This window comes from Leptonotus elevatus, chromosome 10, assembly GCF_054856555.1.
Source record: "Leptonotus elevatus isolate MCC_2025b chromosome 10, RoL_Lele_1.0, whole genome shotgun sequence".
NCBI classification, from domain to species: domain Eukaryota; kingdom Metazoa; phylum Chordata; class Actinopteri; order Syngnathiformes; family Syngnathidae; genus Leptonotus; species Leptonotus elevatus.
This window is the reverse complement of record NC_141248.1, coordinates 10,496,614-10,513,381: the sequence shown is the minus strand read 5'-3', so window position 1 is coordinate 10,513,381 and position 16,768 is coordinate 10,496,614. Positions and strand designations below refer to the sequence as shown.

General features: G+C 42.2%; 1 protein-coding gene across 4 annotated transcripts in view; it reads right to left on the bottom strand.

The window, feature by feature from the left end:
- Positions 1-3,430: 3,430 nt before the first annotated feature.
- Positions 3,431-16,768, bottom strand: part of LOC147166999 (vitamin D3 receptor B) — a 41,197-nt gene continuing 27,859 nt past the window's right edge. For all 4 annotated transcript variants that reach the window (XM_086086997.1, XM_086086994.1, XM_086086995.1 and 1 more), the window contains 3 exons: positions 9,443-9,594; positions 9,047-9,163; positions 3,431-6,893 (listed from right to left, as the gene is read on the bottom strand). In XM_086086997.1, coding sequence (XP_085943123.1) covers positions 6,640-6,893; positions 9,047-9,163; positions 9,443-9,594 — 523 coding nt within the window. In that variant the 3' untranslated portion in view covers positions 3,431-6,639. The remainder of the gene's footprint in view (positions 6,894-9,046; positions 9,164-9,442; positions 9,595-16,768) is intronic.

The window sequence follows — 16,768 nt, the reverse complement described above, 5'->3', positions numbered from 1 at the left end:
TATTACATAAACACAAACTTATAATAGAAAAGAGATCTTTGAGGAAGAAAAAAAGACACAAAAGATAAAATTGCAATTACAATAAAATGTAGGTGATTTAAATCTTTCTGATAACTCGAGCCAAGCGTGACCTATACATGAGGCCTTTTGTGGCAAATAGATTCAATCAGTATGCACGCATTATATAAGATTACATTAAGTGCTTTTGTTGGTTTAGGCATTTTTAATTGAATGTGGCATAATTTGGCTTCATAGTGAAGGATTAGAATTCAATGCCAAATTCATAAGTACTACGTCATAAGTCAGATTCTCTCCCAGTCACACATGAAGCTGGGGAACGTGGTGTCCCTGCAGTAAGAAGGTCATATGGCACAAAGCTCAGGGTACAAGTCGCCATGGCAACAATCTTCCTTTTTATAATAATAAAACAAAAAAAAACTCTTATCATTTGATTCAGTGTTTACCTGAAGCAGTTTGACATGAGTACAAAAAGTGATCTCTCTCCAATGAGTACCACTACGTTCCTATTGGGGGCAGTGGGGGATGAGGGCGACACTTTGGACCACGCCTGCATTATGTAGTGTCGCTAAGGATGATGCTGGAAGATTTATTTTAAAAAATAAAGGAAAAAAAAAAGCAGCATTGCGTATAATTGTATACTGATGGTGCCGCCTCTCTTAATTCCCCTCGTCGGACCTAACATGGGCCGGGAATGACACAGGTAAGGGGGTAGACATCAGACAGAAGACGTGAGGAGAAACAACTATAGAGCTTAAACTATGCATATGGTACCAAGTGGGGCTAACACACCTCTCATTGCTCCATCAGCCACTAAAGTCCCTCCGGATACTTCCCTAATAAGTTACATCGCCTCCACAAAAGGTCCTCTCCCAGGTTTGCCTTTACAAACTATACAGTGGCTTGAAAAAGTCTACACACCAGCTAAAAATGACATTTTTGTGATGTAAAGAATAACCTTTTTCCACTTCCACTGCCTGTAGGAGATTGTTGTCACATGTAGGACACGGCCAGGCCGAGTACTTGCCAGAAATCCCTGCAGCTCCTTTATACATCACATGGTTGCGTTCATTTTCATGGGGTTGTTACAGCCGGGCGTGCGGCTGTGTACACAACTAACCAAATCACATTCAAAGTCATGTTGAAAAGACAAAAATGTCCAAGGCATTAGCTGTACCATGGAACACAGAAGTAGAGAAAATATGGCACCATTGATTTATGAATTATGAAAGAGTTGCAGGAATTTCTGGCAAGTCATGACAACAATTGCCATATTCTACACATGGTTTTCTTTTTCATCAAAAAAAAAAAAACACAAACAAAACATTATCCATCCAATAGGATTAGCTGACTTTAGGCCAGATGTGATTATTTTAAATAGAGAAACAAACAAACAAACAATTTTTTTGTCACAAAATATCAGAAAAATCTTGTCTTTTAAATAAAGTGTGTAGACCTTTTTTTTCTTCTTCTTTTTTTTTATTTTTAAATTCCACTCTCTAAATATGCCAAGGACAATGTAGTCGAGAAGTGTATAACATATTTCGAGCCATGTGCAGGCACAAGATTGAATAAAAACACTCCTGGTATTTTGTGCGTTGGGGGGGGGGGGGGGCAATGCTTAGTATGAAAAGACAACTGTAAAACGAGAAACAAACAAACAAACAAACAAACAAACAAAACTATGAACGACTTCATTAGCTGGACTCTCCCAAAATCTGTGAGATATCTCTGAGGTAATCATTGAAGCATGACTCATTAGACAGAAATAAATACCAACATGAATACAAACATTACAAAAGTAAAAACTGAAGCAAATGCTAAAGCAAAATTTTTTTTTTTAGCTAAGAGGTAGTTTTTTTTTTTTTTTTTTTTTTTTTTTAGGTTGACTATGGTGTACATCCATTGTGGACACTCTTCGTCTAAAGGACTACATTAAATTGATTCCATTACAATCCCTGTCGTAAAGGCGGGAACGAAAACTCAAGAGAACATGTGGGCGGGGAGACGGCTCTATGGACAGGATTTGTAATGGCAACAGTCATACGAACAAACGTTCAAAAGAGAAAAAAAAAATTGGAACTGTAAAGCTTGCTGGTGATAGTGTACCACGACGTGTAGATTACAGGTATTACGGTATGTTACGTCGCCAATGCTGAGCTGAGCGCTAATCTCAACTAAGACTGACGCATGTCATCTGTGGTGGATCTCAATTGCAGGAGAATTTGCGAGGTCCAGTCTTCCAACAACCACCACAATGTTAAAAAACCTTTGAAGCAGCTTTTTATGGTGAAAACAAAACAAACGGTAAAACCTCGTGTCCACGTGAACGGCTCTATGATATGTACAATGGGTCGCAGTAATGAACGCCAACTTCCACGTTACTTTCGTCCTCTACAATTTTCCTGTTCAGCTCAGAAATCCTCACCGAAGAACTCTCGGACCCTGTTCTCGTGTGGAGGGAAGTCTCCCTGTGGCACTTACACAACCCACAAAATTCTCTACTTGGATTACGCATATCGACAAAGAAATATTACGACCTCACTGAAAAGAAAAACGGCAGGAACATCACGAGAAGAGAGTCTTGAAGTTATGTGAATAAAGTTGTAATGTTAGATAAAAGCTGGAATATTACAAGAAAAAAATGTAATGTTGTGAGAATAAAGTACACAAAAAATCCCACAAGTAGCTAAAAGCAACAATCTCAAACCAGAAAGCTACTTTATTTCTCCGTTGCGATCGGCAATATCATTAACAATAAACATTTTGCTCCTAAGGGAAAGTCAACATTTCTTGACAACAACATGTTTTATGTGACCTCACTAAACACGACATTCTTATTAATATTTAATTTGTGGAATATGAGTTATGAAGCAAAATCCAGCCATTTTTATCCATCTCAGGGAGCGGCCATTTTGACACTTGCTGTCGACTGAAGATGACATCACAGTTGGCTCAGGGCTCAGGCAGAGACCAATCACAGCTCACCTGTTTTCTCAAGCTGAGCTGTGATTGGTTGTTATCTGAGCCCTGAGCATTTCACTCGACAGCAAGTGGCAAAATGGCCGCCCGTGATATTGATAGAAACAGCTGAATTTTGCTGCTAAACTCATATTCCACTAACACATTATTAACCAGAATACCAGATTTAGACGAGTGGGGCCGCATAGAACATATTATTGTCAATACATTTTATTTTGGGTTGACTTCCGATTTAAAGGGATATTTGATGAATTGAGCCATTTTCAGCAGTAAAAAGTTAATATTTTGTCCAGAATAAAATCGATAACTTCATTAATTTTCTTGTACAATTAATAACTTAAAAACTGTGCTGAGGAAGTAAATAACGACCAATCATGGCTCACCTGTTTCCTGGGTTTGAGCCATGATTGGTCGTTACCTACTTCCTCAGCACAGGTGATGTCATCTCCAGTTGACGGCTAAAGGAAAAATTAGTATTTTAAGGTATTAATTGTACATGAAAAATAATGAAGTTACCACATAAATTCTGGACAAAACATTCTTTTTTTGCTGCTTAAAATCCCTTTAAGTTATTCTAGTAAGTAAGTTACTTTTTCTTCCTCAAAGCTTCTTTGTAAAATTAATCCTGTAATATTTCCACTTTCGACTATTCTCATAGTATTTTTTTTCTTTTCAGTGCTGCCCTAATATTACTAGTCAACACTGCATTACTACCTTTAAATAAATAGTAACAACCCCAGAACCAGAGCTACTTACAGTATGAAGAAAACCTTCAAAAAGGTCAATGTTCAGTTAAAAAAAAAAAAAAGTAGTACAGCATACGTCCATTAGTTGATGCATACTGAGTGGTACTGCCTAAAAACAATCTTCACGTTTGTGGAAATGAACGTACAGCGTATGTTTGCATACTGTATTGGATAGCTCAAATGACCCCAAGAAAGAAAACCAAACGTCATTCCATTATATGTATTTATACTATATCCCCATCTGGTTGTATTGGCACAATAGTAGAAGTTAGACTTAAGCCACAGTGACAAGAGAATGGTCCTGCTGGTGAGTCAGTTTTGGCTGCACAGTTTAAAGCGACAATGCTCTCAAATGAGAAACAAGGAGCAGCACGATGCGCCCTGAGATGATGTCAGTGGAAGCGTCATAAGGTCTGGCACAGGAAGCCTGCATAGCCAATCACAGAAAGGACTTTCGCAGATGTCGAAAATTGCTTGAGAACACATAGTCTCCGTTAAGACAGCTTGAATGCAACGCAGCAGCCACCCATGAGGACAGGCTGCACTTGGACCAACCGACCAATGAGCACATCGGTCGACGGATATAAGAAGGAACACCAGCAACTGCGACCAAACAGGGAGACTAAAGCCTATCAACAGATCAGTTGTCATTCGTTTACAGCAATGTAAGCATACCGCTAAATAATAGAGCGGCTTCTTAAGTACTTCCTTCTTTAAGGGGTTCGTAAGATATCAGAAGTGTCACGTTGGACTTCTCAAGCGAGCAGTCCGCTGACGATGGGACATTTTTTAACAAATGGGAATTGGTTTAGATACTTCACTGACCAAATACTACTATGGCAGCAAGTTTGCAGCGGTGTTGAATGCCAAATGATCCCATTTTAGTATCATCAAACTCAGCCGTTCCAAAACTAGAGACAAGTGAGAGTTAATCAGTTGATCACAACAAAATTCAAAACGGCAATATTCTATATTGCATATTTTTATACAACAATTTAAATACTATTTAGAATTCTCTTGCATTTACACTTACATCTTTCATCTTCACTACATTTGTTTTATACCCTGGTACAAAGTTATTTTTCTTTGCACTTTATATCCTAAAAGGGACGAAAGACAAAATACATAGATGTTTTTTCCCCCTCTTCAAAATTACAATTTAAATCTGAGGGTGGGGGCAATCCTAATATCCTGATTTTTTTCTTGTAAAACGAGGTATTTATTTAAAACGTTACGGCTTCATTCTTGTAATACTCCTACTTTTACTTAGTTTTTTTCTTTCAAATGTACAACTGCATTCTTATTTTACAAAGGAAAGTTTAAAAAAAAACATTTGCATTATAAGACAAATTATAAGTTTTTTCTTACAAGCATTTAATTATTATTAACCTCCCAACATTAGAACTCTGTTCTTATTTTAGTGTTAAAATTAGTGTATTTTTGCAAACCATCAATTTTATTTTCTGTTTTTAAACCAGCTTCTTTAATCTTATTTACAGTTAACACATTTTTTATAGATCCAAATTCACAACTTTTATCAAAATTCTGGTATGAATACTTTTAGAGCAGAACCAGAACTTCCACTTATGTCGAGTAAGTACATCATTGCATCTATGGTCACCCTAAATTTGACATGTACTGCATATATGGTCTTTACACGATACAGCCACTAGGGGGCTGAACAGCACACAAACCATCTGTAGGTGCCCACCAACCACAACGCCAACCTCCTCGCGCCCCCACAGTTCCCAGACATTCTAGAAAATGGACTTCCCAGTCAGAAACGAAAAGTGAATATGTGTGGTGTGAAGCTCTTTTTGTTTTAGAAATAATGAAGTGAAATGAAAAAATAAAAAATCTGGAGCAATTATATCCATTCCTATGCCAATCCCAAGTGTAGTATACAACAATATATTAACAAGTCAGGTCTCTTACTGGAGCCTAAATTCACTCTTCCAGTTAGATTTGGCATTAGCCCTTTAAAATCTGTGATATATAGAATATAGGCTTGATAAATGGTAATACAACAGTGCTTAACATACACATGGTAGCAATGAACTATTTACAAGGAATAAACTATACTACTAGAAGCTTTAGGAAAACAAACTAAAGAGTAACAAGCCATGATGTTGGCTCGGTTTGATTGACAGTTTGTAGTAAAAAGAAAAAAAAGAAAGAAAGAAAGAAAGTAGCTAACACATTTAGTGGCTGATTCTCACCTCCAAAAACCAGGCAAACCAAAATCCAATCTGCTAAATGACAGACTACACTCTGCAATTTCAACCTAAATACTGACCGTTTTCCTTCATGGGCTGTGAGTCAGAAGAAAAAAAAATGTTAGCATGTCGCGCGGCCGCATGCCAAAGAGCAGCAAGATGGTTTTCCGAGACGGTAGAGGACCATAACCTTTGGTGAGAGATGAACGGTTGGTATATATAAATATACACTGCCTTGTAGAGAAGCAGGTGACCATTAAAATAACTTATAAAGTAATGCAGAGGCACTGATTTCATCAAATAAAAACGTCATCCGTACTGTCTCTAAAGCATCCACAGAGGTGATAAGAAATATAAAACAACCCCGGTAAAAAAAAGAGGTAGCTCAACGGAATGGCTAAATGAATAACTGAGTGTGTTTGTTGTTGTTGCTGTGCACCGCGTACGTACACAATATGTCCAGGCATTTGAAGCAGCGTCGATTTAAATAGACCAAAAACACTGTAAAGAGGCAGAAGTATGCTTAGCTTAAGTTGTACTGAATGTAGTTCCCTTGTTTACTGTCGCTGAAACTTGCTCTCCATATCGACTCTTAAAAGAGACAAAAACACATACTTGACGTCCATCCAGATCATCGTCATCATCAGCTTTGATACCCACACGGGCCTCGTCTTCCACTAGGAGACCTCGCTGCCAAACACCTCCAGCACCAGCGGGGTGAGCTGCATGCTGTGCTCGGGCTGGAATGAGAGCGAGCGGTACTGTTTGGAGTGCTCCTCGTTGAGGCTGCGCAGGTCGGCCAGCTTCTGAATCATCTTGGCGTAGAGCAGGCTTCCTCCGGGGTGGTTGAGCTGGATGAAGGCCTGAAGGGCTTCGGACAGGCTGTCTTGGAGGGCTTCGATACGAACGTGGTCCTGCACACCTGGGCGGTCTGTGGCGGGAGAGGAGGGGGTTGGTGTTTTGACATGTGGATTTTTAACTCATTCACTGCCATTGACGGCTATAGACGTTTTTTTATTAGTTTAACATTTTTTCCCCACTTTTGTAAACAAGAGTATGAAAACCTAGAATTTTTTATTGTACATTTAAAACAGATATAAAATGTGATTAATTGTGAGTTAACTAGTGAAGTCATGCGATTAATTATGATTACAAATTTGAATCGCCTGATGCCCCAAATTTTTAATGTTTTCTTTTTTTTAAATTCATTCATTGCCATTGACAGCTATAAACGCCCAAAACTATTTCTATTAGTTTAATATTTTTTTCCACTTTTGTTGACAAGAGTAAGAAAACCTAGATTTTTTATATTAGAACAGATATAAAATGTTGTGATTAATCGTGAGTTAACTAGTGAAGTCATGCGATTAGTTACAATTAAAAAATGTAATCGCCTGTCGCCCGTAATTGTTAATAATCTTTTTTTTATGAATGTACGGCAGTGAATGAGTTAATGTTACAGTTTGTTATACTGAATATCCTTGTTTGCAGAGGTGGCAATTCCTGGTCCAGAAATAAGTAAAAACCCTGCCACAGTTTGGCTTTAGCCCCAGGTGCTAGCTAGCTCCCTAGTTAGCTCCCATGGTGCTTGTTTACCTGCTAGGGAGCTAGCTAGCTAGCATCAGAGGCTAAAGCCAAACTGTGGCAGGGCTTTTATACTTTCTGGACCTGAATTTGCCACCTCTGCTTGCTTGCATGACATATATAACTCGGAAACACCATGACAAGACATGAGACTCTTGCATTCAAGTTTGGAATCACATAAAATGGGGATAAATATTTGTTTGATACCTCTGCTGAATTTACTCGTTTGCTCATTCATTCTAAATCATTCAAGTTTTGAGGCAAGAGGATTGACTAGGCCACTCCATGACTTTAATTGTCTACATCTTGAGCCACTCCTTTGGTGCCCTGGCTGGCTGCATGGTTTGGGTCACTGTCATGCTGGAAGAAACATCGACAGCCCCGCTCTGTTCATTGGCCGCTCAATGTGGCGAAGTCCTGTACCAATTGCAGAAAAACAGCCCCAAAACGATTCCAAATGGACTGATGGCAAACAGCTCAACTTTGGTTTCCTCTGGCCACATTTTCTCCAAGTCTTCTGACTCACAAAGATGATCACTTGCAAACTCAAGTGAAGGAAGTCAGCCCCAAATTTTCTCTACAATAATATCTTATCTGTGCCGCAACAAAGCATTCTGATTAATATTTTGTTTGTGGAATTTGAATTATGCTGCAAAATCCACCCATTTTTATCCATCTCAGAGAGCGGCCTTTTTGCTACTTTCTGTCGACTGAGAATGACATCGAGCTGCTCAGGGCTCAGGTAACGACCAATCACAGCTCAGCTTCAGAAAACAGGTGAGCTGTGATTGGTCGTTTACCTGAGCCATGAGGAACTGTGATGTCATTTTCAGTCGACGGCTAGTGGCAGCACAAGACAAAATGGCATACATTACATTTACAGTGCATTATGTAGCAGCATCTTTCTTAATTATATGACTACTCAATACAGCTGCGCAGTTGCTGGGTGAGTGCATGACTCGTCATATTGTCAACCAGTTAGGCAGACGTTTGCTTGTCAAAAAATAAGTCCCACTTGTTACACCTCTATTTGAAGTAGTTAAACTGCGGAACGTTTGCAAACCTGTCTTCTTTCAACTCTTGCATGACACCGCTGCGCCAGCAAACTGTTTTGCAAGCTGTTCCCTCCTGTGGTCTGTGTGGCTTTGCAGACTTAAATTGTAGTATCTGTCGGCTTTGAAAGTGAACGCTTGCGGGCCACATCTCTCCAAACAAAAAGGAATGGAAAGTATTGTGAATTCGTCTTTGGTTTTAGTAGCTGCTTCCGGCATTCTTTTGCTATACTGGGAGTGCGCTGTAATAAACGTGTGAGAAATGCAATTCTTTTGATTGTCGCCTAGAAGTGACATCATGGAGCAGCGTCTGTGTACAGGTCACCGCTAGTCAGTCGGTATGCACACACGACAAGACAATAAAAGCGTTTTGCATTTTTCGTTTGCATTTAAGTCGAGTAAGGCAACCAAGATCACCGTTCACCTAACAGTGAGCAGCATTCCGTACCTGGAGACAGCAAGCAGATGGCCATCAGCAGTACGTGTTCCTCCTCGTGCAGGCTGAGCTTCTTGAGGCCCACCTGGAACTTAACCAGCGGCTCCAGCAGCTCCAGAGTGTGGCCCGCTAAAGCACAACAGATTTAACATGGCACATTAGGATTTTGCTCAATCTGGTGAGATTCCAAACAGTAGCATTATTATGACTAAAAGTATAGTTTGCAGTGGCTTAAAATTACACTATATCTCATCGCAGTGGTACCGAAGTATCGAGGAGTATTTGGACCACACTAAAAATCATTTTGGTGTAGACAGGCGGTCCCATATGTACTAAAATGAGCCATTGGGCAAAGACAAAAATTGGCAGTGTGGCGTCGAGTGTACATGTGGTAGCATTTAGACTGACCTTTGGTGACATCACTGATCTGGTATTTAAAGTCGGGCGCACCGCAGCTCCAGGACATGTCTTCCAGGTTGAAGCTCTGATTTGAGCGCAGCATGATCACCTCAATGGCACTTGACTTCAGCAAGGCGATCTGATCCTCTGCAGTCAGCTCTCTGCAAGAGAAGATGCTAATAAGTTAGCAAACTGCAGCTGTTACACTAAATTTCAAGTAATTGAACAATTTACGTCACACTTTAGTTGGATGATACTAGAGGTGGAACGATACAAGTAACTCACGATTCGATACTATGACAATATGATAACGATAATATCCCAATACACGATATATTGTCAGAAATTTTTCTCAACGATATATCACAATATTCAGTATGTGAGTGACAGTTCTTCTTCGCCAATAGAGTCTAGACACCAGTTCTTCGCCACTGCTTCTGCCTACTTTACCACCATTTAGGGGATTAGCGCCCCCACAAAGAGGACAGGAGAGATTAAGTACTGACGGTGACAGCAAAGGATCACAAAAATCACGGTTCGGATTAGCTCACGGATTTGAGTCACAGATCGAATCGTTTTTGGGATCAAAAAACAAAACACGATAAATTTATGTATTTTATAAAAACACTTTTGCCCATTAAATAATAATAATAATTTAAAAAAGCAACTCAAAATGTCTAAGTTGGTTGTTTAGGATTTAGGAACACACATTTAAGTGCAATAAGAGTCAGATACATTCTTATTTTATACCTGGTCCATATATAAAATAACATGGTATTAATGGCTTAAAGTTGTTTTCCTAAAATCTAAACATCAATATTTGACATTTTGAGTTGAACATTTTTATTTATGGAAAAAGGTGTTTTATAAAAAAATTAATGAAGACAAAGTTCAATTATCTTTTTAATTTTTTTTAAAATAATGAACAAGACAAAGTGCAATTGAAGGCACATTCCTTTCCTTTAAACATGGAGAGTGAATTACAAAGTACCCTAGGCCCAGGATATTGACAAAGTAAAGAAAGAAAGCCAGGTCGGTGTCACTCATTACTGTTGCCAGCCCTTTTTTGCACTTCAGGGCCACCGGACCACTAATGCTAACACTAGCTGCTAGCCACTAACCTCTGAGACTTGCAGCGTATCATACAATGACGATGTAATTAACTAGCCGTTTCTTAGCATCCTAAATTAGCGATGAAATATAAATATACATGGCATTGTGTTAATGTTGGTAGAAAATATGTAATTTAAATAAAAACTTCGATATGTAAGCCAACGTGTCGAAAAAAGGAAGTCAAAGCTCGCGGTCACGTCGCCGCGCAGGCCAACTTCAAAGTAAAAGCCCACCAAAGCAATTGCATTGGCATTCAAATAAACTATATTGTTTCATTTTTCAAAAATCATTTCCAGTTTAATACATTTTGTAGAAACTTTATTTATTTATTTACGTCGCAAGTTCGCAACGCATTCAGTGCGTAGCGACGTAGAATGTGAAACCCCTATAAAGAAAGCAAATTTTATGCACTATTATACAAATTTTATGCACTATTAAACAAATTTTATGCACTATTATATAGCCAACCAGCTACAATATATTATTTTATGGGCACAACCCAATAGAGATACTAACTGTTGGCTGGAACTAGAACAGAAGGATTGTAATAACCTCAGACTCCTAGATTTACTCTTTATTACAACATCGATTAAGCGCCATAACTGCTTTAAAAATCCAATGATTTCCGCCACCCTGACTGCCTGGTGGAAGGCACTAGAAATGACAAAAGCCAAAGTGGAGCCCAGCGGGCTTTCTCCCCTATGGCATAACCCCGACTTTCAAATTAACAACCAATCGTTTTATTTGAATGTGTGGGAGCAGAAAGGAATTACACATCTCCACCATCTCTTCTCAGATAATATGTTTATATCATATACATCCTTGCTCCAAAAATATAAAATAAAAAACGGAAACTTTTTACATTATTTGCAAGTTAAAAGTATGATAAAGAAACAAATTCCAACACTCCAGGGTACGCTCCAACCGCCTGTTTTAGCTAAAGATATTACCAAGCTTTCTCCGACAACAACAAAAAAACTCTCAAAAATATATAAGTTACTTTCATATACTGATAAAACGTCTTTACCCATCTCAAAATGGGAAACAGACTTGTCTATAGCTCCGGAATCTGTCTTTTGGATTCAAGTTTGTGAAAATGTTTTTAAAATGACAAAACACACAAATTTACAACTTATCCAATATAAAATTATTCACAGAACATACATTACTCAATATATGATGAAGAAAATGGGACTCTCAGACTCCGACATTTGTCTCCAGTGTTTACAAAACACTACAGACACTTATTTTCATGCTTTATGGTTATGTACTCCGGTTATGTGTTTCTGGACTAAAGTCTTAGAAAAACTTTCCGCTGTCTTGGACTGTAGGATACCGTTCTCTCCAAACTTGTGTTTGCTAGGTGACTTAACAACAATTGACTTACCACATAAACAATTTCAATCTATACTTGTAGCCCTTACTATCGCAAAAAAAACAATTCTTGTTAACTGGAAAAATAAACAAACTTTGAATATCGACCAATGGTCTAACCTCCTCATAAATCATATTTTAATGGAAAAAATATCTGCCTCAAATAAAAACCAAATGTCAAAATTTAAAGAAACATGGTCTACGTATATAGAATTTTTTAACCTAAACTTGGATTTTAATTCTGCCTGTTAGCGAGAGCCACAGCAGCGTTATAACTGGCATTGATGTTTCTGTATTAGGCAATTTGTAACTAATGGTTGTGTTTCCATAGTCAGGAACCCGGCTGCTGCCAGCGGGATCGAGCGGATTCACCTCCGATGGGCACCAGGGGTTGATATTCGGATTCACGGCATGCCAGTGGGTTAATTCTGTGGGTGCTGTCCCCCCTGGCGGGGAGTGGGCGGGTCTGCCCCTCTGTTGGCTGCTGGGTGGCGGCTGCGTCTTGGCCGTTCCCTGGGTCTCTTGGGGGGTGCTGCGTTGCGGGGCTTTCCCTGGTGTCGGGGGCGGCGCCGTTCCGGCGCGGTCCGTCGCTCTGGGCCCGGCGACGCGGTTCGGGGCCTGTGGGCCGCCGGGGTGCCCGGTGGTTCCCTCTCCCCTCCCCCTTCCTCCCCCTTGCTGCCTCTCCCTCCTCGCCTCTCCCCGCCCGTCCTCCGCCTCCCTGTCCCCTCTCCCTCGTCGCCCTTCCTCCTCCTCTCCCCCTCTCCTTGCGTCCCTGCCGCTGCCCCCTGCCCTTCTTGTCGTCCCCTTCCCTCCTCCCTTCCCCTTCCCCGGTACGCCTTCCTTCCCCTCCCCTGGGCCGGGGGCTCCATCCATGGCCCGGGTCTCGGTGCTATGGGGGCCGGCGGGGGTGGCTGGGGTTTGGTGTCGTGCCCGCCCCGCTCCGGTGGGCATCCTGACACCTCGGGCGGGACCCAGTATCCGGGGGGGCGAGCCCTATCGCCCCGCCGGACGGGTCCCATATGCCCGCCGGGGTCCTGGTGGGGTGGGTGGGGGCTTGGTGGGCCGGTGCGCCTCCTGCCCCCGCCCGGTTGGGGGGGGCCCCGCTGGTCACACCTCTTAACTCACTACACTAGGTTTGCACAATACACTTTTATAGACATATAGGGCACATAACACACTTTGGGGGGTGGGGTAGGGTGGAAACACCGTCTTCACCCTACAACTCCCCTCCAATTTTAATACACCACACAACTTGTGGGTGGGGGGGGGGGGCTTGTGGGGGTGCCATCGGTTGGGGGCCGCAGTATAGAGCAGTGCTGCGGTCCCCTGTCCGTGTCGCCACCCGCCCCCCCCCCCCCGCCCTATCTATTTTTTTTTAATGCACCACATACACTCAGCAACATGCTTGGGTGGCGGGTGGATCGGAGCGTGGGAATATCATTTCCATCGGCTCCGGTTCACCTGCTCCTAATTTTAATGCACCACACACACACACTTGTATATACACTGGGTGGGGTCACATTCACGGTTTAGGGGTAGAGTTCGCCAGTCCGCGAGCTGGCGGACTCAGTAACAGGGGTTAATTTTCACAAAGAACGCTGGGGTGACGACCGGGGCCTTCCCCCGCTGGGCCTGGGGTTCGGGGGTGTCGGCCGCCCTCCGGTGCCCCCATCTCCCCCTTCTGCCCCCGGTGTTCCGTCCTTCCACACGGCGGGGGGTGGGGTGGGCGCGGCTGCCCTCTCCGCTCCGCTGCCCGGCCCCTCTTCGGCGCCGGTGCCTGGGTGCGGGTGGTCCCCGGGGGCTGGGGGTCGGGGGTTGGGGGGCTGCCGGTTGGTCGGGGGGGGGGGCGGCTTTGTTGGGGGGGGGGCGGTGGTGGGGGTTGCGGGGTGGGGGGGTGCTGGGGGTGGGGGGTGTCTGGGGGATTGGGGGCATGGGGGCGGCTGGGGCTGGGTTGGGGTGGGTGGCGGGGGTGGATGGGGGGCGGGGGGTTGTGGGGGGGCGGGGGTTGGGGGCCGGTGGGGTGCCTGGTGGGCCTGCAGTGCCCCGTCCTGCTGCGTTGGGCCGGGGGCGCGGGCCGGGTTGGGGCGGGGGGCGCTCCTGCTCCTGGGTTTGCTCTCCGGCCGGTGGCCCTGGTGGGGCCCGGGGGTCGTCCTTTGGCGCTGCCGCGGCCTGGGGGGCCCTGAGGTGTTGCGCTTGCTCTGTTCCGGCGGGGGTCGACGGCTCCCCTCTTTGGTGGAGATTTTCATGCATGCCAGATCCACCACACCAGCATCTACCGAAACTCAGACACAATCTGTTTCCTCCTCAGGTTATTGAATCGGTGGAGGCTGGTGTCTCGGATCTCACGCGGCTTCGTCTGTCCTTCCTTCCTTTTCTCGGTCTCTCCGTTGGTCTCTTGAGGCCTCCCTGATTTTATGTTTTTTGGATTTGTTGGGGTCTGGATGTTTCTTGGGCTGGGGAGGAGTTCTGGTGGGGGGTGTCTGGTCGGTGCTGGATTTCACTTTCCTTGGTTTTCTTCGGTCCCCTCGGGTCTCCTGGTGTTCGATTTAGGTGAACGGTATGAGATTTTTTTTTTCTAATAGGTTTTCTGGTGAGCTAACAAACACACGCACGCACGCACGCACGCACGCACGCACGCACGCACACACACATACTCACCCACACACACAAAAAAAAAAAAAATGTATGTATGTATGTATGTATATATGTATATATGTATGTATATATGTGTATATATATATATATATATATTTAAAAAAAAAAAAAAAAAAAAAAAGAGCAATGATGATGACATTTCCGAATGAACAATACTGAGCTCTATAAAAAAAAAAAAGAAAAAAAAGAAAGCAAAGCAAGCTTCGTAGCGTTCCTAAAGAAACAACATGCGATCGGGAGAGTCACCCTCCCCCACGCCGTGCTCTCGTCATTCAGTCAGACGCATTCAAGAGTTTTGAGCGTCCCTTTAGGAACGCTATGGAGACTTAACTTGCTTTCTTTATTGGCGTTTCACATTGCTCGGCAGAGAGCCAGCCGCCATTACGCACTGAATGCAAAATGTATTGAACTGGAAATGATTTTTGAAAAAATGAATCTCATAGTTATGTTAGTAACAACCAAATATATAATATGGAGCAAACTTGTCATTACAGTCGAGGTTCCTTTTACACGTGAAAAGCTTAGGCAAACAAACATTCCAAAAGTAATCCAACCACATCTATCACTTGCAGTCAATGGCAATGACAACTGTCAGGAAATACAGGCCCCGGCTCGTTTTAGCCCAGACGTTTTGGACGACCCCAAGACGTGACACAATTCTTCCTACAAACAGGCAGTTTGTAATGTGTGACAAAATAGTGACGGAAAGGATATTGTTCAATCATTAAAATATTGCAGTCCATGTCACTGAATAACATGACGATAGGAGACTGCAGAACCTTGAACTCGTGAAATATTGTAGGAGGGGGAAGAGTTTCCATAATGTGGAGGTCATCAACTTGTTAATAAGGAACAAAAACAAGAAAATGCTACACAGACCAAAATGTGGATTTAAAATAGAAAGTGGTGCCAGTGTGACGCCAACAACAGTCATCCGATTGCAGTTTCTCTTTTAATGCATCGGCCGACCCGTTATTCGGACGTGAACATGTTTTTTCCATTCCTTCAATTAAGTGCTCCAAGTTTTCCCCGTTTGTGAGTCAGCTTTTTTCTTTTTCTTGCAGAGGAGGGGAAAGCACTCACTAAATTTTGTTGCATATCCATTCTTGTTACCTTTTTGAGACACGGGAAGAAAAAAAAAAAATCCGGTATGCTGGTTGATTTCTACATTGTTTAAATTTCAAAACCTTTCTCCCCCATTGGAAATAATTTCAAGCGAATGTATTACTGACAGGCACACACGGCTGCCATCACAAAACTTGTATTTAATCTACAGGCTGTGTTTTAAGTAGCATTTTAAAGTCGACAACTATATATGTATATACCCAGTTAAACAAAAATCTAACAAAAAAGTCAATTAGCACACTCTTTGAAGATACCACATAATGGCGGGAGAACAGAATGTTGTTTGTGCCGTTGTGTGTGCGTGGGTGTGAGACGACAAACACAAGATTGTTGTTGTTTTGTCACGATGTATGGTTTAAGTACTTTGATGTTCAACACAAATATATATTGGCTTTTAGTGAATAAGATCGCATGCAAAAAAAATATAATAGGTGTATACAGTTGATGTACTGATACGTCATTAACTGCATTGCTCAATTGGTAATGTCACTTTATGCTAATCAATACCACTTTCCGTTTTACCATCACTGTTGTCCTTGTCTGCCTTGGTGGCGTCATGTTTGAACTCGAGCGAGAGTACTGTTATTTTAGAATAATAAGGCTCAAGTAAGCATAAAAATAAATGTTCTTACAAGTAATTACTTGAGTAAAAGTTAGTAAATATTTGGTGAGACAACGTGGCCATTTTTAGGTAGGACATATGAGAGCGCATTACATAGCTGTTCTTTTTCATAATCTGCAAAGTAAACAGATTGAATGTAAGGCCAGGGCTGTTGTGCTTCCTCTGACTGAGAGGCGAATGTTGTTGCCTCTGTTGTTTCTGCCATGCTTCACAGAAATTAGTCACTTGGAAAACTTTGCTTGTGTACGGGCTGGGCCGTGGAGGATTAGTGGGTGGTCATGTGGTTCCATTTCATAGTTAAAATGGAGTCAAACGTCACTAGTGGTTACCCGAGGCACGAGTCTCTCTAACAAACCCCCGAAAACAATCCCTCAAACAAAAATAGATTGATAAAAATCTGCATAATAAGTAGACTGAAGCTCAATTTAACGGCCTAAAATTGTGTT